General features: G+C 40.8%; 1 protein-coding gene across 1 annotated transcript in view; it reads right to left on the bottom strand.

Moving 5' to 3' along the window:
- The window catches only part of LAMA1 (laminin subunit alpha 1), a 101,424-nt gene extending 78,980 nt beyond the window's left edge, over positions 1–22,444 (bottom strand). Inside the window, exons 1-3 of the mRNA XM_057397504.1 lie at positions 22,326–22,444; positions 1,758–1,928; positions 1,268–1,380 (exon numbers count right to left, since the gene is read on the bottom strand). Coding sequence (XP_057253487.1) covers positions 1,268–1,380; positions 1,758–1,928; positions 22,326–22,407 — 366 coding nt within the window. The 5' untranslated portion in view covers positions 22,408–22,444. The remainder of the gene's footprint in view (positions 1–1,267; positions 1,381–1,757; positions 1,929–22,325) is intronic.
- Positions 22,445–23,376: the final 932 nt, after the last annotated feature.

The raw sequence follows: 23,376 nt of genomic DNA, 5'->3' as shown, positions 1-23,376 counted from the left end.
TTAGCAAATGCTCTGTCCAGTTTAGCAGACTCCTGCCTAGGAATGATGAATCTCTCCAAGCTTTGCCATAAAGTGCCAAAAAGAGGAAACAGATTCTGCCCAGACAGTTACAGCTTCCCAAGGATCAGAAATCACTCTTTTTAGAGACATAAGCCACAGCAACTCAGAACAATTGTTAGCAAAAGTTCATAGAAGATATAACATAGAACATTTCTTCCCAGTGCATCTTCCAACAAAATGGTGATCAGAATCAGCCAGAAGAGAAGCACAGAAACTGACAAAACAACTTTTCCTTCAACAACACTAACTTTGCCCCATTTTATGCATGCTTCACTTTCTAGTCCTGAAGAATATCTCTCAACTGAGGAAAGTTTGTGTTTCCAGGGTTCTGGAGATCCTGCAATTGAACTTTCTGATATTTTACACTTCAGTCTGACTACTACATTGCATTATTAGGTTTACAGATTTAATGTAAATATGCAAAATACTGGTCAATTTAAACAGAAGAGTTTAACTTGAGATCTACTGTAAGATAACTGATGTGAATACAATAATCCTCAAGTCACCTTTCTCTCTTCCTCTGAAACTCAGTATCTGAGCTACAATACCTACGGATCTAGAATTTGTATTTGGAAGTATGTCGTTCTGTTTTCTTACAGTAAACATCAAATGTTTCTACCACGTCCTACACCAAATCATTTTCTTTTTTACTAAGAAACTGTACAGCAATCAGGTGACAGATTGATAGAAGTTAATAAACAGAAACAGATGCATCCTTACATATAAAATCTGTGCTTATGACAGTACCCTGAAAACAGTGCTTGCTGTTTGAAAATCAGCCTTTGATAACACAGTTTCAAGTAATCTGCATGAAATTAAAAGTGGGGGGGAAAAAATATTAGAGGAATGTTGGGGAAAATACAGTAAGGTCAGGTAGAAGAAGGTTACCAAGACAGAAGGAAGGCCTGTATAAGCACTCCCATCCACACATACACAGTTGTTGGTGTGCCACAAATTACAACAAACTGTGACCTATATGCTTACAAGCATAGTCACTTCTACTCCAGTCTGATAGGAATGAAATCTCCAAGATGCTCTAGAACAGTAATTGACAACTCAGTTAAACTCAGTTCATGTTAGCTTTAGCTATGTGCTACTAAATGATTAATTGCTAAATAACCCATAATCTAAACACAGGAAAATGCAATCAATTGCATTGGCTTATATCCTACATACAATAAATGATGCTTACCTAAATATTACTCACCTGTCTTAAATCCAAGGTGATAGTGACCCAGTGGTATTGCCTCCCATTCTGAATGCTTGGACTTTGCCACCAGTTATTGGTACCATCGATTGCACTGGAAATTGGGTGTTGTTCTGTTTTAAGGCAAAAAAAAAATTAACATCTCTTGAAACTACATGTCAGTGCATTTTCGCCAAACCAGCACATTTATATCACAGGGAGCACAGTTTCTTCCTGTCATAAACAAGTAAAAATTGAAAAATACTCCCTGACAAAAAGGCTGTCATTGGACTCTGGAGTGCTTAACAGTGACTAAGATGCTCAAGTCTACTTGTCAGCCCTTTGCTCAAAGGTAGTTTCACTCACAGAGTAGAGAGGCTAAAAGTAAAAAGTACTTGACCCTAATACACCCTGCATTCATAGGTAAGGGTCAAAAAGAATGACAGAAACCCAAAAAAAACCAAAACAAAACAACAAACAAACAAACAAAGCCCAAATATATGAAACTTGCCTTTGGGATTGGCACTGTGGTGGTCGCAGACGCGGCACTGGGCGTTGCGCAGGGGCCGTCCTGGGACATGCTCCACCAGTTTGCAGAACATCTCGGGTCCCTTCTCCCCACAGGTAGCATTGGTGGATATGTGAGCATTGCTGGCCAGGTTCAAGATGGCAGGGAACAGGCCTGGAAAGAAATAAGTAATCATCCACACCATAAGGCAAGCATAATACAGACATGGGTATGAGAAAAGCCTATGAACATAGAGGGTTTCATAACAAACTTCTAGCTTAGAGTCAGAGATACAGAAAAATACAATGAAAACAATTAATTTTGTGAAAATATTATCACACTGCACTGACACCAGCACATCAGTCATCATACACCTGGGGTGCTGCAGCACTGTCTGTCCCTGCCTACAGCCCAGTTTCAGCTTCCCAGGGTTCCTCTCACCCTGCCTATGGCTCCATTTCAGCCTCCGCAGGGCCATCAACCCCTGCCCAAGCAATACTGCAGCAAAACCAGCCTTCAGCTCCCCAAAGCCCAGCCATGGATCCTGTCAAGCTGGGATCAGCCAGGGGCCCACATCCCAACCCCGTTACAACCTGTCCCCAGTGACCCCAACTGTCCTGTTCCTGGATGGGGTGGTGGGATGGGCACTGGTTGTGCTGCCTTGACAGACCCTACAGAGAGCCCCCATGGCCCTCAAAGAGTGCCTGGTCTTCATGGCACCCTGACCGCAATAACCTTGTTATTTCACTCCAACTTTGGATGCTTTATTGCTGAAGAACACGAGAGTTAGTAAATTAACTCTTCCAGTTACTAAACCTTCTCTTCGCATTGATCAAAACCAGGAGGACAACTGGCCCACTGCCAGAAGCGAGGAGGAACTGTATAGCACGCACTTGGCTAGTGTAGCAAATGGTGTTTAACAGGAGCTCGCCACAGCAGCAATATGGCTGCCCCGAACAACACACTCTGGGCTCACAAGTTTTAAGGACTGCACTTTAAACTTTTGCTCCAGGCTTTTCTGCAGCCTGTGTAAAGTCTAAGGGATTTTTTGCTTGCCACTTATTAATCTTTATACACACTTTACTGTAGTTAAAGTGCACTGCAGTTAAAGTGCTCTTGTGCACTGGAATAATGAAACAATAGACTAAGCGTTTCAAGATTACTGCTACCAGACCGGGAATCCTTAGTATTTTATAAAAGGAATAAAGTTGTACTTTGGCTTGAAATCTACTCACAAAATTTAAAGACTACTGAATGCCACAGAAAGAAGTTAAGGACAGCTTCTTGGCAACGTCGTTATCAGTTTCCAGCCTTCTGTCCTGAGCTAAAAACTTTTATTTCTTGCATGTTTATGGTATAACAGAGATACTCCATTTTCACTCAGAAGCAATTCCAAAAAAGTGAAACTATAGTGGGAAAAGAGAGTCCTGTCTTTAGAGATTAAACACAATGGGATGAAATCAAAGCTAGAGCCTTGGTATGGCATATTAATAGTGCTGCAAGAATTGCTACTGTTGCGAATTGTGAAGTATTTTCTTCTGTTAAAAGGAATACTGTGGAAAAAAAATCCAGTCATATTTGTGAAAATATATGCCTTTTCACTACTAAAGCTGTATGAATTATTTTGCTTCATTAATCTAAAACATGCATCAAATAAGATTTTATTATCAATATTTTTCTTTTCTTAAAAAGTCTCTGAACATAGAGGGCTCATCTCAACAGCTCAACTAGGTGTTTGTCTCAACAAGGCAACATTAAATATTCCTTTCCATTGTCTTTGTCTGTCCAGTAATTGCACTATACTGGAAATCCTGGAGAAAAGTTTTAGTGTTATTTAAACCTTGACTTCAGCTATTGAAAATGTGGACAAATACTAACCCTTCTGCACCAGCGTATGAATAACTGTGTGTTTTCAATTTGCTATACTCAAAACATAAAGGAGATGGAGTAGGTTTTTTGTTGGTTTGAGTTTTTTTGTTTTGAATTAATTTCCAGACCTGGTCAGATGCCTTGTTCTCATTATACCCAAATCTGATTCAGATGAGGATGCTGAAGACATCCTATTGGCCACTTTGGTGAGGCTCTTCTGCCAGTAACATGATTTTTCCACAGTCTTCTCTTATCTGATGCAGTATGGGTGCACTATTGCTTCAGACCTAAAGCTGAAAGCAAAGTAGAAATGCTGCCCTCCATTTTTCTAATGGACAATAAAGCTCAGTGGTTGAAGAAAGTTTCCTTTTTTTACATTACTCTTTAATGATATAAAAATCTTCCTTATTCAATATTCACTACTCTTCATGCAGGGGTTTATCAGCTAGTCTTCAGAGCTACCCATTACTTCCCAGGTCATTCATTAACCTCACTCATGTTACACAGCAGCCCTGCCATTTCTTTCCAGAGTCATTTGTTACAGGGACATAATTTGCCTACAATAACCTTCAGTCAATGGACTTCTGCCAAAGGAACAGCAAAGCTCTGAAGAAAAAGTGCTGATGACAAGTGATGTGCTGCCCAAGCTTCATTCCAAAACCCCAAGCTCAAGTCACCATAGCATTCACCCTGGACTCAGCCCTTTTGTCTGCTCAACATCAAGGATCTCACTGACTTCTAATATATTTGTCAACTGAAAATGAAGTGAATAAGTGTATGGCAACATTAAGATCTCATGATGAGTTTTCTGGGTCTCACAGAAATAAGAAGAATGAACGCTTCAACCCATCTGAGCTGCACTAAAGTTTTGCCCCAGGATCCAAGTAAAAACAACAGGCACTGGATATGCTTTTTATGGTTCCCTAAAGGAAGAACACAAACCTCAGTTTGCTTTCACTTGGGAGGGGATGCAGTATACCATTAACCAACTCCTGCAGGGTATAAATACTCATCCACTACTGCCCACAGAGCTTTAGCTAAGCACCTCGACACTGTGGAGGTGCCAGCAGGTGTCCACATATATCAATATATAGATGATATTGTAACTGGGGGAGACGAGGGATGTGGACCTGCTTGAGCGAGTCTAGAGGAGGGCCATAAGGTGATCAGAAGGCTGGAGCATCTCTCCTATAAAGACATGCTGGAGAAAAGAGGGATCAGGGGAAACCTTACCGCAGCCTTCCAATACCTAAGTGGGGCCTACAAGAAATCTGGAGAGGGACTTTTTGCAAGGGCACATACAAACAGGACAAGGTGAAATAGATTTAAACTGAAAGAGGGGGGGATTTAGATCAGACATTAGGAAGAAATTCTTTGAGCTCAATGAGACACTGGAACAGGTTGCCCAGAGTCGTTTACAGTTTGCCACCTAAAGTCAAACACAAATGATTGATTGAATTTTATTTATCACACTTATTCCCACCAGAAAGGAAGGCAAGTGCTACATACAAATTCCTCACTGTTTCACTGCAGAGCTGTCAGGCTCCATTACAACATTAGACAATCATATTTTTGAACTAGCCTTGAGAGATCTCCATATGGATGCCAACAGATCCATATGGATTTGACAGAATTTGGTAGTAGACTTCTCAGCTTGCTAATCTAGTTTGGTTGACTATACCCTATTTGTTAAAATACCTTGCAATCAGCTTTGCACATAAGTACTTGCTACTTCACCTTTTCACCATCAAGCCCATCTTTGTTTGGGAATAACCGTTCAGCATTTTAGAAGAGGCTACAGTGGTCCTGAGAAAAGCTGGAAGAACTTTCAAATTCAACTCACTTACTTCTAACTGCTGCCCAGCTCTTTGTAAGGAAAACTCTTTAACTTGATTATTCATGCTACTAAGCTACCCATTTTCCACAAACCAGAGAACCTCACACCATCCAAGACTAGAAAACAAGTAGTGTATAGATGCTAATTTGACATTAAGAAAGAATAACAGATGAATCATGTGGCCTACACTTCTTTGGAAATTATTCTACCTGAAACCAGGGTCTGCAGAAGTCCTCACAAGCTCCTTGTTGCAGATATAAGTACCATCATCTTCCCTGGAGACTCAATTTAATTCTTTGTAGTTTTATAAATTTTGATTTTATTACAGATCTAGACTACCAAGCACCCCGGAAGTTTTTATGGAGAGGAATTTTGAGGATTTGTAACATTTCCAAGCTTCTGGCAACTCCAATTGTGACCAATGCATATCTGTTGATACATTCTGGATACACGTGATTTACTGCACATGAGTAGATCAGTTCCATAGTATTTGCACAGTGGATCTGATGTGTCCTAGACTTGAACATTTTGTCTAGCTCAGCTAGCCTGCCCACAGACAGCAGCATCAAAGCACTTCAAAGACATTAGACTCACTCTCCATGCTTAGGCCACAGCACATACACATTGCTAATGGAAACTTGGAAACTACATGCAGCTGTGTGCCATTTATCAAAGGCTTTTTAGACATATTTATTCCCTTCCTTCTTTTTAAAAAGTACTCTCAGGACCCTTGGCTGCACTCTGTATAGCTACATCTGAATGAAACCCCAGTTCCATTGCTGACTAATGTTTGGGGTGTTTTTCACTCAGGAAATTAATATTATTTAATAAGTGTTCTGTTTCAGGTGCAAAGAAAGTGGATTTGTGCATTTTGGAAAAATCCACACACTGTCTGTGGTTTTGACCATGCTTGACTGTATGGATTCTCACAATGTGACTGATATACAGGGTAAAACTGTACTTCTTCACTTTTTACTGTGGCACATGGAGAGTCACCAGAACAACAATTTTCTTAACAGAGGCAGAGCTGATTAAATTCATTTTGTTACAAACACAGTTGTACAAACAGAAGGATACCTATGAGTGTTCTGCTTTACACAGGCTTCCTTGTGCCAGGAAATATGTTCAATAAACTCAATAAAGAAGATAATACTTTTTGCTATCCTGATTAACACATTGAGGATGGCAGAACTTACAAGAAGGCCACATTTAAGACAGCTTCCCTTTGAACCCACATTTGCTAATCTGCCTGATATCACCTGAAAGCTGAATAAAGTAGGGTAGTGTTTGTTGAGGTTCTTTTTAAGAAACCAGAAGACAAAAATGATGGGGAATGAAGGCAAAAGATTATCTGAAGCAAGCAAAGAACTGAGTTCAGAAGATGACATAATATTTCGTGGATTGTTCATCAGTGTATGCAATGAGGACTCCCAACTAGACTTCAGTGAGCAGCTCTTAAGGGCATTCAGCAAAGCAACAGCCTGATTTTTCCCCAAGTATTTTGGGTTTTCTGTGCTGAGCATAATAAAGCAGTAATCTGCAAGTGAACGAAGCAGATGTGACTTAAAAACCATAAAGAGCCGATGTGTGTAGTAACAATAAGCTTTTTGTGTAATTTCTCGGAACACAGAAATACTTGAAGGGGTCTACTCTCATTTGCAAGTTAGCGTTTTTAAAAATGTTAAAGCAATCAGTGGTTCATAACAAGCAGGCAATGTTGAAGACTGCTCACAAGCAATAAATTCTCCATTTACTGAAAACATTTATAGAGGACACAGTGACAGTTGTTCAGAATAGTTTGATGCACTTCTGGAAAAGAAAGGGTAAGGACAAAATGTAATAGAATGTCACAGAGTATTAGAATGTCTAAAGTATGTAATAGTATTATAGTCCAGAAGTCGAGGTCACATTTTTTTTATAACAATCTCAGACAGCTTTCAATACCACAGATTTGATTTAGTTTTTCTGTCTTATTCAAGTTTTGAATTAAATGAGTTTACTAAATAAAAGCCCTGGAACTATCCAGCTTGGGTTCAGATTCCCTGCCTGCTCAGTAGAATTACCCTCATTATATTCTACTAGCAAATGCCCCTTAAACTTTTCTATACACTTTCATCAGAATCCTATCCTGTAATTATAATGAAAAATCAAGGCTGATTTCCCTGAGACAAAAGGGCTGAAATCGCTAACTTCTAATTGCGGGGATTAAAGCACTTATTCCTGGTTCTTAGTCAGCAAGAAATCTGGGGTGTAACATTCAACATGCCTTATAATCCATTTTGTGGAAAGCTTGCCTAAAAACATGCATTAACTGCAGCACTGGTGCATTTGAAAAGCTGAAAGCTTCGCTACAACTTAGACAATAGGCTTAGGTAGAAAGGCACTTCTTAGAGGTTAATTCAGAAACTTATCGCTTGTTTTCCTGTAGCCCTGTGGAGAGGAGAATTTCTGCTAGCACAATACAAAGTTTACAGGAGCTAACTAACGGGTATAGTTTTATTAGCAGAATCCCTGCAAACTTTAATTTGCTGTGTTTAGATCAAACCACTTCGATTAAAATGAAACCTCACCACCATGACAGACCAATATCTTTTCCTAAAACCTGTTTCCTATTTCTTCTCATACTGTAGAGCAAAACTGACTAATCAGTCAATCATAGAAGCACTAGCTGGGGAAGATTACGTTTATTTAATTCGAACAGTTTTCCATATGAGAACATGCTAAGTTTGTCTATTCTCAAGAGCTTTCAGTGAGGGTTATTCCTCAGCATCCCTGACAAGTCTACTCTGGTGTTGCAACCAGTCCTTTGCTGCATGCATGATCTTTCATTATCTTGATTACAGCTTTTGATTACCTGAAAGGCTGTTATCACACACCCTTTTCTCTTTTCCAGACTAAGTACAACAGTACAACCCTTTCAATCTTTGCACAGTCGATCTTTTAAATCTCTTATCCTTCTCAACTCTTGGCAGTCTGCATCTCTCCAACAGTGCAGCTCTTCAGACCTCATCAGCACCAACTGGAGTAGACCGATTTCTTAAATTCTTGCCGGTTTTGTTAACACATCCAAGAATAAGTTTTGCTTTCTTTTTGAGGTACTACAGTTCAGTTTGCTTTGCACACCAAGGTAAATAAAACACCCTTTTCAGCCTCCTACCTATCAGCCTCCTTCTCTTTCAGTCATGAAAGAGAATCATATGCCACATCAGGCCCTGGGATGAGCTCAGGTTATCGGTAAAACAGATTACTGTGCAGCCATTTGCTGAATACTTATAAACACTTCCTTTCAGAACAACTTGCTGATTATTTTACAGCTCTGATTCTGCCAAACTTTTGGAAATCATACTTAAATAATCCAACTGGAGACCAGAAGAAAGAACAAAAAAAAAAAAAGCCATTACAGCGGTCAGTGTGACCCAAAATATTCTGCTTGAACCCTGCAAGCTGTTAGAGCACAAACAAGCTGGAGAAAACTAAACCCTTCCCCTTTCTCTACCCAAATGGCAAAGGGTTTCTCTGCCAAACATTTTCTGCTGCTGCTTATGTGCATTCAGCATTATTAATGAGCATTATTAATGAGAAATGGTGACAGGGTACTGCAGCAACAGGCATTTCCCTACTGTGGTCTGCTTGGGCTAGGTGATGTGCTAATTAACATCCAGCACTCAGAAATGTATTGGAAAGAAGTATAACACTGCAAATTAATAACATTCTGTTAAATTCTGACTGCATACATAGAAGGCATAAGTTTGCTCACAGTACTGAGCATCAGGTGTACTATTCTGCCCCCACTAGCTTCCTCCATGTAGTTCATGAGGGTTAAAGAGCAAAAGTCTGGTATAACTTGCATGATTTCTTGAAAGTTTCAAACACTAGCTAGCTTTGCTAGCCAGAATGTAGCAGAGAATCTGAGCAAGGCAAAATGTTTTTTCCAGAAAAGGGACAGAAAAACTGAACCCTAATAGGATTTTAAATTTCATAGTCTAAGGAGCAGAATGCTAAACGTAAAAGGCAATGGAAAAGTAATCGAGGAAAACGTTACAAAACTAAGGGAGGAAAACATTACATGCCAAGTAAGACTTAATTGCAAAATGCTAAGTTTCCCAATGGAAAGATAGAAGAGTTAAAATTATGGAATTCCCAAACTCACAGAAAAATGTCTGTAAAGAAAACCCCAGATTAAATGTTTAGCAAGAAAATAAGGTACAAGAAACTGAAGCTTGTCACCTCTGTTACATAGTAACTTAACATTTTCTTACACAAAATATTAAGGTTTTTAATACCACTAGTTTAGATACTAGTTAAATACTAGTTTAGACTGACTGCTAATACTAAATCTAATCCTTTAGATTATGAAGCTGTTAATAAGTTAACTAATGCAAACTTTACAATATCCTACCTTCTCAGTCCCTCTCATGCTCAGAGCTTGAAAATGTAGATGTAGAACATATATAGACTATTTCACAACACATGTACTCAGATTGGAAGTAGAGAGGATAAGGATGCAAAGTCATGGGTCAGTATGCAAATACTTAACACTGAAGGACTTTGAGCAACTGATTTTCAGTCCCATCCTGAGATTCCTACAAACGAGTTACCTTGTTTCCCACAGGAGTGCAACTCTTCCTTGACAGCCTTCAGTAGAATGTTTTAAAAGAACAGAAAAACATTGGTAACTACAATGGGTTTAATAGCTCACATTACAGCTCTGAATATGGTTTCTAGTAGTACGGCTCAGAGCTTCACAAATTTCAGGGATCTGAGCCAAAAAAAAGTTACAGTTCTTAGGGATAAAGAATAAGAACATCAAAAAGTTTTATCAGAGCAATTTCTAATGCCTTCAATATTGGCAGTAACTTGCTGCTTTCTTTCAAACAGAACAACTAAGGGGCAGTCGGAAAAGAGAAGAAAACCAGCTTTCATGTTAGTTTTCAGCATCAGACAGTAAACTTTTTGATATAAAAGTTGGGCAGTTTGTGAGCACTATCAAGCATTTTCAAAGCATAATCAATATTTCTTCCATCAAGTCACATCTTGCAAGTACTGTTTTTTTGGATGGTGTTGGCCTGTTCAAGAATCTGCCGAGAAATTGTCACAGCATTTAAACCAAAGCAAAAGAGGCAAAAGTTGACAGATGGGCAGGCTGCCAGGGAACAACAAACCTGCTAGACCATGAAATTAGTTCTTTCTTGTTCATGAAAAGCCTTTTCCACACACTGAGGAATCTACATTACTGTGTTTGTTGTTTTGGGGGTTGTTATTTCTTTTAGCATTACACTAGCTTTTTTTCCTGAAGTCACCTTTAATCCTGGGAATAATTTTCACCTAAAACCTGAAGTAAATACAAGCCACAGCTACTAAACACTTCAGTGTCTTGTCAGCTTTGCTAACATGCAGCCTAAAACACAGTATTAGCTTAGATCAATGTGACAGTAGTACTGGTAGTGTGATTGGCATGTCAAGACTAGGGACCTCAGTCATTTGTCATTCGTGTACCCTAGTATCAACAAGACAGAATATTTCTAGTCTAACATTGGGTCTGAAGCAGCCTTTTTCCACCCCTCCCACCTTTTACTATGACTACCTCAATAGATGCTCACCCTGCACTTCTTTCCTATAACCTGTTTTCAAGCTGAGGCAACAGTCTTCCTTGTAAATGGAAATCTTGTCTGTGTTTAATCCAAATTAAATTTGCATTCATAAATGTGCAGCTTTAGGCTTCACACTGAATCATTTATTATAATAAATAGAAAGTTACGACCCAAGTGTGTATTAGATCTGTCCTGATTCTGAATTTGTATTTAGACTTGGCAAAGTCTAATAGACCTGAGCTTGAGAAGAATTTTGAAGGTTTAGTGGTCCCAGTCACTTTTGTACTGTGACTCACCCTCACAACTAGACAAAATGTTACTACTTCTTTTCCCATGTAAACATTAAGGACCCCTTGAGGCAGCTGGCTTCTTGTGATCATAAATGAAGTATTACAGAAAGAAGCTACACTACAAAGGAACTCTGAAATGTATTTTTCACTTAGTTCATTTAAGCTTGTTACTCACCAGCCATACTTAACAACAAAATTTCACTTTTTTTTCACTAGTGCATTCAATATGAAAGCATTATCTTAATATTATGAACTACAGCTGCCTTGGATGAAGTTAAATTTCCATTTAAAATAAGTGGAATTTTTACATTAATGAACAAAAGCTATTTCAAGTAGAAGAGTTTTCAGCACTTCAGAACTACCAGCACTCCTGGTTTACAAGGACATGTTTTTTTCAGACATGGAAGAAAAATGTTTTCATTCCAGCAGGCACAAAGCCATTACCCAGGCACATAAGATCTGTATCACTGCCAGATCTTCCTGGGTAGAAGGAAGCACATTTCCTCCAGCATAAATGGAACTGAAAGTATTTGCAACTGTGAAGCACTGAAGGCATGCAAAACTTTATCATTCCCTTATCTCTATGGACAAGATTTTGCAATCTCCGATTTAAATAGTTAATTGGGAAATAACTTCTGTAGGATTTGTTTTGGGCTTGGGTTTTGGTTTTTTTTCAGTTATAACCAGCTGTTCAGTGTGCTGCAGAACACATTCTGCTTTTTGCAAAAAAAAAAAACAACAAAACACACCCTTCTACTTTTTTTTCCTAGGTATTTTAGTACAAGCAACAAAGTAAAACTCTAAATCACAATGCCTTCTTTACTTACATCTGCTGGTCTCCAGGCACACAGGTTAACAAATGTACAGGGCACATATTGCAACTGTTTAAAAAATATTAATAGCAAGTCACCTATTGCACATTTTCTATGTTTCAGACCCTCACCACATTCAAACCCACATTTTATTGCTTTTACAGTAAATGCCTTCATGAAAATCAAAGGCATTTGTGTCACACAGATTAAATCCTGGAAAAAGTGTGATTTTAAGGACACAAAAATAAAGAGGGGAAAATAACAACCAAAATTGCAAACTTTTTAAAAAGTTCTCTTTTGTACTGCCATCAATGCTCGATAGCTCAGCCAGCTACATGGAATTTTAATCAAGTGTCCTGAAAGTATTTTGCCTTTGGCCTGAAAACAAGAATGATGCATTTCAACCCAAAGGGCAATTTTTATAGAAAATACTAAAAACCTGAAGACCACAACTGAGTGTTCAAGCAGTACCATTTAAAATTCAGCAATGCTACACTGACACTAAAAGAAGTTGCAAAGCATATTTTAGGTCCTACCCTGAAACACGTATTTTTGCTGATTACTGTGGGAAATGCAGTGATCATATAGGTAGGGCTGCAGATTGGGCACCTTGCTTCTTGTTGTCCTTAAGAATAGAAAAGCTGAGGAAGACTGCTCAAGCTAGAGAGCGATTGTATCATCAGTTGGTGCTTTGTGGTACACAGAAGTACTTCTTTGGGACAAATATCCTGACATCTTCCATGCCACTGAACCACTGAGAAGCCCCTTCTTTCCCTATCACTACAGCAGGATTTTCAGCTTACCAGAGATACTCAAACTTGGATTTGTCCATTACCACTATTAGCCATGGCAGCACAGAAACAGCAGATCCTTACACCAAGAATCCACAGTAAAAAGTCTGAGCAATTTTGATATGTCCCTGGAGCTAAAGATCAGTGTGGCAACCTCTGACCCATATTAAGATACGCACTGAGTACAGTTGTCCACTAGCAGACATGCTTTGTACCTACTGCTTCATTGCTGCCTTCACACCATATACCATCACTCATCACATTGGCAAGATCTATTCTCCCTTAGTCATCATGCAATTAATCTTGAATTTCCCTGCCCTGCTACATACATCCCCTTATTGTTTGCAAAGAGCAGCCTCCTCCACCTCACAGAAAACCTGTGCTGTACTCTGCAGAATCACTTCAATTAGAAATGTCCCCATTACAGTATTATCAAAAATGATAGCAACTAAGCTGTCCCTTGGGTAACCACTCAAGCCAAGAGCGGTCATCCATTTGACTCTAGTATTAGCATCTGCTGCAAGCCTTTAGCTATCATAAACTTGCTCTGTACAATGTTGGCAGACACACTGTAAACCTTCTTCAAGGAAGCTAAATTGGGATAAGGCTTGCAAGGCCTTATTCCTGTAAGTTTCAGCTTAAAATTCTGCTTACTTCTAAAGCCCATTTCAGTAACAAGCTCACATTTTTACACTAGCAAAAAAAATTATGGCTCCTAAAATTCTGATCAACTTTTAGTCAGATTAATCATTAATATCCAAAAAAAACCTTAAAAATACTCAGAGTTGGTTGGTTTTGTTTGGTTGGGTTGGTTTATGTTAGATTTGCTTTCTATTTGCAAAAATGTTTTTCTTAGTTCTGTAAATGAGAAATATTACCCCATAAAAGCAAATTGGACTAGTCGGGCAATTAAATAAGGTCCTTGCCAAACCAAAGCATTAGTTAGCAACTACTGAAGGAATAACTGTACAATTGTTGGTAGATAAATTTAAATTTACAGCAATTCTCCCAGAGTGAGTGGAGTTTATCTGAGCGTTCATTTTCCCATCCAAATTTTTATCTCTTCAGAATATTTTAAAGGGTGTTTCCTAATAAAGTAATTGAGTGCATATTTTAGAGGCTTTTCAAGTTAGAGTAAATAAAAGGAATCCTAAAAATTTCAACAGTATGCATTTCACAACCCTATTTTAAACCAGGGTTTCCACAGATCCTGACTACTGAAAGGAATTTCACTTAAAGTTTCTGTTATCTAGCCCTTCTCAGCCAATAAAATAGAAACAATCTAATCATCAGAGGCATTAGCACACACTTACAAGCCTATCTTGCTGTTCCCTCTTACAACAGTGCAAGATAGGACACAAAAGGCAGCACTGCAAAGGCAAGTGAAATAAATGAAAGGTGTGGCATGGAGAATAACAAAACATTATTAGCTATTCATGCATTTGAATGAGAAATTGCCTCTATGTTTATAAGAGAAAACTAGACAAGAAAACACACTGGACTTCCTTAGGCAGTTTTATTAGCAGCAAAGCACCTTCAGGAGCTGGTTTTCTCACTTCTGTAAAGCAACAACCAGAAATGGGGAGGGCATAATTTGATTAATCAGTTTTTCAAGCACAAGCCTACTGCTGGTGCTAGACTCAAATGGACTCAATCACTGTCTAGATATGCCCTGATGGACCTGGAATAGCCCTGAGAAGTCAGCAGTGACTGGCTAGGAGGAGCACTAGGTGCAGCCAGGCTCCCCAGCTTGACATCTTCCCAGGCATCCAGCCTGCCCACCACTTCGTGCCATGGCTGCAGAGCTCATTCTGCTGGCACCCATGGATACAAAGTGAGGGGGACAACCTAGACCCTCCTCCAGACTCCCTGGAAGGGCAGCACTCAGCCAAAAATCAAACTGCACTGGAAGCACCAGTCACTACTAGGTTTTCTTCTCTCTGTCCCACACAAACATTTCTTTACACGCTTCTTTGATCAGATGAGTTTTGTGACAGAAGGTAAAATGCCAGTTGTACTTTCGGAGAACTGAATAAACTATCAATATGAACCTAAGCAAGCACCAGTCTGCATTTATGTTCAATGGTTGAATTCCAAGGTTTATTATGACTTGTGCCACTGATTTGTGAAGAGCTAGTAATCTGCTACTGAAAACTTCTGCTTCATCAGATCCACAAGAAAATCTGGTGATCAAATCAAAGCTATAGAAATTGGTTTTGTGAACTGTCCTCTCAGCCTTTCAGCAAATAAAAGCTTATATGATAAAAGAAGCAGCGGACATGGATCTATCTTTATGGTCATTTTGGAGCAAAACAGCAGTAAAAAATGTAGGAAGATCAAAGGGAAATATAAAGTTTCCACTTTGGGAAGACAATTTCTTAAACAGCTTTTTAACCTTTATTTTCATGCGGGAATTAAGAGAATGGCTGGATCTCACTGCTCAGTAAGTGAGCTCACAGAAAGGAATTACATTCTGTTTGCAAAACAGCTTTCAAATCTGAAACTTTAACCTAAAAGAATTGGTTAGGGAATATCTCTGGTGGAGTTGATACCGTATTAAATGACAGTTAAGAAAAAAATCATCAAAAGCTAACAAGTTAAAGATGATAAAACAGAAAGAATTGCTGAAGGCTGAAATCTACTCTGCCTACACAAAGCAGCAGTGGGATCTTCATGGCTTTGCCTCTTAGGAAAAGCCCAGAAAAGACAAGACGAAACAACTCAGTCCATCAATCCCTGCTAACTGCCGCTTTACACAGCCTGCAAGGTTGGACCACTTGTGGAAAGGGCAGTGGGTGAGACTGCCATGTATTCCACACCCTTCCAACAGCCTTCTGAGCTCACATGCTCACAGTGATTTTCCAGGGAGACCTTAAAACAGAATTAAAAAAATAAAGAAAAATAATCACGTTTTGGGGTAAAACCAAAGAATCCTGTAAGTCCATTTTGCTCTGCCAGGAACACAAGGGAAAACTCAGGAATGGTAACAGCTGTTTCACAATCAGGAGGGGAAGTCTAATTATGTGCATCTACCCATCTTTGTAATGAGGATACTGAAGGCTTACACTTTGAAAGTGTTTTTTAGGCTTACACTTCTATGCTTTCTAATTTTTAGAGTGTTATTTATAGGTACTGTATCTACAAAATAAGTCCTCTAGTTTCCCTGTAAAATTGTGATGAATACAGCTTTTAATACTTAAAAAAAAAAGGGCATAAAATTATTACATCTCAGGGAAAAAAGCAGGTTTTTTCCCCTATAAAAAACACAGAATGACTGAGAAATCATTAAAGCCCTTAAATAGCAGAAGTAACTAAAAAAAAAAAGGAGTACAGCTATACCTAACCTTTTCCTCTGACCCACAAGCAAATGAAGCAGTTGCCTCAAATGTCAAAAGTCAGAGAGAGCTGTACCTATATCCTAGTTCCCAGAGGCACTTACACAGCCTCTGAGATATCATTCAACTACCTAAAAACATATATAAATGCAAAGTTTGATTGATGTGCATATAAGGTTTATGCCAATTAACAAATCACAATTCCTGCAAGCTGACCTAACCAATCTCATCTTGCAAAACTTCTCCAACACACCATTCCTCTGTTTGGTCAGAAAGGGATACCTGAAGTACAGAAAAAGTACATCTAGGAGAAGGCAGCAAACTCCACCTGAAGATCCTGTGTGAAACTGCTGTAAATACCAACAACTGATCAACACACACTGATAGTCCTGAATTTCCAGGGATGCATTTTCTAGGCCCTCAGGGAATAAAGAAAATATTTATGACAGACAAATTTTTATTTTTATCTTAATCTTCAGTCTACTTAGAATGCTTTCATGGGATTTTTCTGCCACATACCTTTGTACTCTGAGAAAAGAAGAAATAGTCTGTGGCTTGCTGATGCTTTCTTTTAAATAAGGGGGGGGTGGGGGGGTGGAATCAAAGCAGCTTTTAAATATAGGACTTTCTAATCAAGGCTAAGAGCAATGTTTTCCCCACAGAATGTCCAAGATGTTCCCTGCAGATCATCAGAAAAACTGAATTTCCTCCTTGTTCTTTATTCCTCTCTCCCATCCTCAAGTCCGACCCCAGTTAGCAAAGTGTGCACCTTCTTCAGATTACCTTTTACATTATTCTTTTTACACTAGAGATTCCTTTTAATACGATTGAGCTCCATTTCTAGTTAATAAAAGTTTGAAAATATTTGTGTTGCTTTCTATGAATTTAGGGAACCTTATCATTTCTACGCAATGGTACCCCAAAAATCAGCATTCCTGGGGATGTGCAACGTGGCCTTGGAGGCGACTTCATAGACAGCTCATCTAAAATTGATTTCTGTAGAGTACTATGTAGAATGAAGTCAGCTACACAAAGGCCTCAGCAGCTAAAATGCATCAGAGAAAACATAACTCCAGAATTACATCTCTTCTTCTACAAGGTTTTGCTGTGGCGTGCAAAGTTCCGTAGCCCAACAGAGGCAGATGCTGCAGCTACATGCTCCTAGATCCAGCCAGTAGTAAGGCTGAGAATGTATTCCCAGCAGGCACACACATAGCCCCACACACATAATGCAACACATATATGCATATACATATGCCCAGTCACAAAGATCAACAAAGACAGAACAGAAACACATGAATGCAACCACCAAGTCTCATCCTGTTCACTGCTCCCCCTGATCAGGGTGAAGGAAAGCAGAAAACATATATTCATGTAAAGATATATATGCAGTGCAGATTCCTTCAGTAGCCTGACTTGGACTCTCAGTCTGGCCAGTAACTGCCCCTTCCTAAATGCTAGGGTCTCTCCAGTTGCTGACACCTGCGTATGTAAGCCCCTGATGCCTGTAGCCACACTCCAGCCACTGGTTCATAGACTTCCTCATACACAACACCATCACCTCATCACACCCAACACACCAAAACACACTCACTATGGATCCCTCTAGTTACTGGCCTGTATGTTCAGTCTGCCACACAGCTGGCCCTGGATCTTCCAATCTCCAGTTATCTGAGGCAGACACAAACATGCAGATGGGTCTCTTGGTTGGCTCCTAGATCCCGTGGTCTAGCCAGCAGTTGCCTTGGATCTCCTGTTCCCTCCAGTAGCTCATTTCTGTAGGCTCATTACTAGGTTGCCCCACCTTGTTTCTCTGTGCTCCTTTGTGTGTGTGGATATGGAACTTATCACATAATCTAACAGGTTAAATAGAGCGTGGACAGTTAATAAATATCTTGTGGTTCTACTGCTTAACCGGCATGAAGACACAAAGGGTGTATAGGTTCACTGTACCTGAGGTTTCTGACAGAGGGAAAAATTGAGAACTTAAGCCAAGTATACCATTCTGCCCAATTTTGCCAAAAATAAAAGGTTTTGGCTTACCACAATATTAAGTGATTCTGCCTCAGACTCCCATCATATTTTTAACTCCTGCTTCACGCTGCAGTTGCAAACAGCACTGCCTTGAAGTTTCCTACAAGTCTCAAGGTACTTCATGTTTCTGCTGCAGATTTCATGAAAAAATGGTATTTAAGACTGATGGAAACAAGCTCTATTCAGGCCATTACCATACACAAACCTGCAATACCGTAAAGTACCTACGGCATTTTTTTTTCATCTTATACAAAAAGCATTTAGGAATGCAAAACCCAGCTTATCTTGAAAGTGGAAGAAGACTTTCTTCAGAGTTTTATGGCCATCCAAATACACTCTGGAAGTCTGACTCTCAGTTTTGGAAGTGTCAGAGGAAACCATATCAATGTACAGAACACCTTTGACTGTATAAGGCTGTAGCAAGACAAACCAAGATCTACCTGCCTAGGCACATCACCTCTGAGGAACCAATTTGCCATCCTCAATTAGGCACTAAAAAGTCTTTCTCCACCAGGTGGGATCCTGCTGAGTGGTGCCAGGCTTGAGTGTCCCAGTAAAAATACAGCAGACACAGGTACAACAAAAAAAGTTCTTATCCTGAATTCAGACACCCGATTGATTACTGCTTGCAGCAAGTAAACAAAAGAAAGTAAGGCCTGCAATTGGATTCTCCTTCCATCCTTTTAGTGCCCTAATGATTCAACTACAACATCAGGTTTTTTCTTGCCCATTCTCTGCACACATTAGATTTGCATTCTTGGCTGCACAGTAGCTCAGTTTGGAGAGATTTCATACACACTTCCTCCTCCCCTGCATTACGTGTTACACCAACTTGGTAGTATATTCAGAAATTGGAGATGTGGGTTCAAACTCTCTCAAACTAAGGAGATTAACCTAAATCTCCCACTTCCTCGGCAAGTGCTCCAACAATCTGATTTACATGCAAACCATATCACTTGTTTCATCAAAAAATGTTTCTGCTGACTATAATGTCATAATTTTTGCATTAGTCATAGCCTAAGCATACTTAAATTACCAAACCAGATTCTGTAAGTAAGGTAGGTTTGAAACCCAAGTGATGAGAAGTATGATAAATACATGTGTCCAGCTCTGCCCAGATGAAACACCTGAGTCACCTTCTTGAGGCCATTCAATTCCCTCAGCATCAGCACTTAAAGTCTATTGTTTCCAAACCTCCAGGCAGGAATAACTGAGCAGGATAGTACAGCACACCAGTTAACAAAAATAAGCTGAGATGAGTGCAGCTGAGGAAATATTTAGTCTAAAACTACAGCCTTGAAAGTTACCCTTACTACACATTTACAGTAGCAGGATGTTTTTCTTAATTACAGAAAAATCACCTGACAGGGACAGAATGAAATTTATGACATATAGGCAATAGTGTTCAAAACCATTAACTGATTTCCCTTTCTACTATGTAGGGCTGTGTAACTGTTACCTCCAGTGTAATTAAGAATGCATTCCAGCAGAGCAAAGCTGCACATAAGCCTCTGAAATGGCTATTTGCTTCTGAGGTTGTAAAATTACTCTCATCTAGATCCAAACCATAGTATAAATGCTTCAGGAAAAGTTAGTAAGTGGAAACAAAAGACATAACTGAAAATACAAACTCAACTTTTCAACATGATGAGGACACTTTAACAAAACACCTGTAATTAAAACACCAACTACATTTTACAGGTATGTAGATACTAATCTTTAGGCTGTAAGAACCAACTATTAATCTTCAGAGCTGTTCAGTGTAGTAACTACAATTCTGCAATTCTCTTTCTTAGACTGAACTTCAGCACTTTCTAACAGACTCTTGCAACCATTGTACACTCATTTCCTCTTCTACTGACAGGGCAAAAAATCCCAAGAAATACTGAAGTGCTATCAAGGTACTCTCCATGGTCATGCCAATATGCCTTTCCCCAAAACTTCTCCAATGTTCTCACAACGGCTCTGAGAAATTTTTCCAGCCTCACCACAAACTGTATTTTCACATCACTACAATGCTTACAAGTTTGAACTTCAGTTGTTTACTTTCTGCAAAAGCAACAGGGCTATTCTAATCTGCATTGCATTCTTCACATTGTTTTAGGATCAGTTATCTTGAATTCTGGTCTCTGCAAAGCAATTATCCACCAGCAGGGTTTGATACTCACTGCTTCCTTGGATGATCTGTGCTCTCATGCTGAGAAAGAAAAAATTCTGTCAACCTAATCAAATGGGAATAATGGTCTCCTGACCTGATCTTTCAACTCCAAAAATGTAATTATGAATTTAAATAGCCCCAGGTTGGTGGCTTAGGAGCAATCAAAGATACTGGCACCTTCCATCACTAATATAAAAATGTGCATTTTATCAGGATGCCTCTAACAATGTGACCTGCTATATAAAAGCTGGAATAACAGCACTAAACTATTTGCAAAAGCTGCAGAAGATCACTAAATTTCTACAAAAAAGGTATGGACTCTTCTTAATTGTATTTGACCAGCTTTAAGAAAATTCCTACCTCTTAAAACTGTGCTAACATGCATATTCAAATATGAGTTAATAGTGAAAGTTATTTTGATGTGCATAATAGTACCTTACAAAAAAAAAGTGAAAACTTGTTAATCATTTTGTCTGGCTTTTCATTTGTTTCTAAGATTGAATTTTCATAACCAAGGTGTATGTATTTACCAGCTGAAATATAGAGACTCTGGAATTTACTTGGGCTTGATTTTGTGTCCTTACCTGGACAATGATGGTTTGTACACACAATGATTCTAATGAACACACTGCAGTGTGTAACCTTCCAGATGCTAATCTCCCACACTGTATCCATCTTGACCACCACACTTCACCATAAAGAAATCTAAGTCATGCATCTGCACAACATATGCTTTCCGACCATTTTCCACACTCTTTTTTTAAGAGAGAACAAATGCAGCTGGGGAGTAGTGTGCAGGGAGTAGAGATCAGCAGAAATTCTGATGTTGACTCCAGCAGGAGCTGAATCAAGCCAAAGGTAAAAGCATCTGGTCCCTACCAGCGCTTCTTCTCCTAACCGAGCATACCGAAGTCAACTACTGTTGACCCAGGAACAGCGAGCGAACTGCTGTTGCTCCCTGCCTTCAGTCTCGGTAAGAAAACACAGGCTACTGCGCTCTGAACAAAGAGGATGCCTCCGATGAAGTTATTCGCAAACCAAGACCTTTCCGTGGAGCGCTCAGGCATCCCGGAGGCAATGCACCGCCGAGCCCCACGTGCAAAAGAAGAGAAAACTTTCGTGAATTATCGCCATCGTATCCTCACGCTACCCCTGCCTCATACTTGTAAAGCGGTTTTGATCCTCTCACTCCTTCCAACAAAGCTTGATCTGCCTTACATTAGCGGCAGACGTGAGGTTTCCTTCGTGCCTGCCTGCCCTCTCCCTCCCCTGAGCGAGATCCCCGCGTCTGCGGCCCCGTCTCCCGCCAGGACAGGGGCTGTGCTGAGGGGTCCGCCTGGTTGGGGCGCGCTGCTGTGGGGAACAGGTCCTGCCGCCAGTCCCCCGCCCGGCCGCCCCTTCCCCGGGTTCCTGCTGCTCCACAGCCGCCCTCGGCTCCCACAAAGGGAGTGGGCGGCCCCGGAGGCGGCAGGGCGCAGTGGCCCCCGCCGCCGAGGGAGAAGAAAGGGCTCCAGGAAGGGGGGGAGGGCGGCTGCGAAGTGAGGAGATAGTGGGAGAGGAGGGATGAAGGAGGGGAAAGAGCGTGGCAGCGAGGCGGCCAGCACCGCCGGACCCAAGCCCGCCTCCTCTCGTGGGTCTCCCCTGGCCGCACAGTACAGCCACCCGTACCGGCTCTGCCCAGGACACGCCGCCAAGGCTCCCCCTGCCCCGCGGGGACGAAAGCCTGCCTCGGGACTGTAGGCAAACTCCGCAAGCACGGCACGGCACTGCACTGCACTCCATTGCATTGCACTGCACCGCACCGCACGGCACGGCACTAAGTACCCCGAGAGCCGCGCACTCCCGCCCGCTCACCTCGGGGCTGGCCCTGCCCCGACACCCAGAGCAGTGAAGCCGCCGCCAGCACTGCCAGCAACCGCCCATCGCCGCTGCCCATCGTTACCGCTGCCGCCGGGAGAGATGCTGCCCGCCCCGCCGAGCGCGCCCGCCTTATAACCGGGCCGCCCGCCCCGCCCCGCGTCCGCACCGCCGGGGCTCGGTCGCAAGCACACACCCCCCTCGCACACTTACGCCTGGGGACCTCAGTCACACGTGTCCGTTCTCGCGAAACCGCCCGCGAAGCCCCGGCGGCCCCGGCCGCGCGTTGCGGTTGATGCGCAGCGTGCGGCGAGCCCCCACTCCAGTGTCTTAAAACGTTCTGGGAAGGTGTAATTAATGAACTGAGACTTGAAAGGGAGAAGGGAAAGGTGAGTGTCCGAGATAACAAGGTAAAAGTGCGTGGGGAGAGAAAGCGTTACTGAGCTGATTCAGCACGCAGCTTTCCTGTGCGGCTGATATTTTCATGTGCTTTAAAGAATATAGGCTGCTGAGGCTTTCCTTGGGCATTTGTTATCCCCAACTTTGAAACTTCATGCCCGTGCTGATGTTTTTCGAGCTTCCGCTCCATATAAACACAGCAAATCAGCCGTGTTTGTAAATGAAACGAGTTCCCTCCTTGATAGGTAACCTATGAGGTTGACTACTTTTGTCCTGCAGGAAGCCTTTACACCTTTTTAATGCTCAGCTACCTCTTGAAACTAGCTTAAACTATGACAAACGGGTTGTAAAAATTCCTCAAAACGTTTCTTTAATACCTCAGGAAAGCGCATCCCCATTGGGCTTTCCTGTTTCAAGGTTTGTCAGGTTGCAGAGCTTGTATCTACAATGCTCCTTAACGAATATTTCAAGTAGGTAGCAGCAAGGAACGTGGTTTTCCTTGGAAAAGAACCAAAATAAATTGGTTGAGATGAGGGAATTTCAGTCAGAAGTGTCTCTCAAATGCGAATCCCTGCTTACAAGGCACACTGCTTATTTTTTAGGAAAACGTGCTTCTCTGCATGGAATTGCATGTGAAACTGTGCTTTAA

Source organism: Pezoporus wallicus, unplaced genomic scaffold (genome assembly GCF_028554395.1).
Source record: "Pezoporus wallicus isolate ANWC-B61680 ecotype Strahan unplaced genomic scaffold, APGP_CSIRO_Pwel_v1 contig_227, whole genome shotgun sequence".
Classification (NCBI taxonomy): domain Eukaryota; kingdom Metazoa; phylum Chordata; class Aves; order Psittaciformes; family Psittacidae; genus Pezoporus; species Pezoporus wallicus.
The sequence above is the reverse complement of the archived record's forward strand: the minus strand, read 5'-3'. Positions and strand labels throughout refer to the sequence as shown.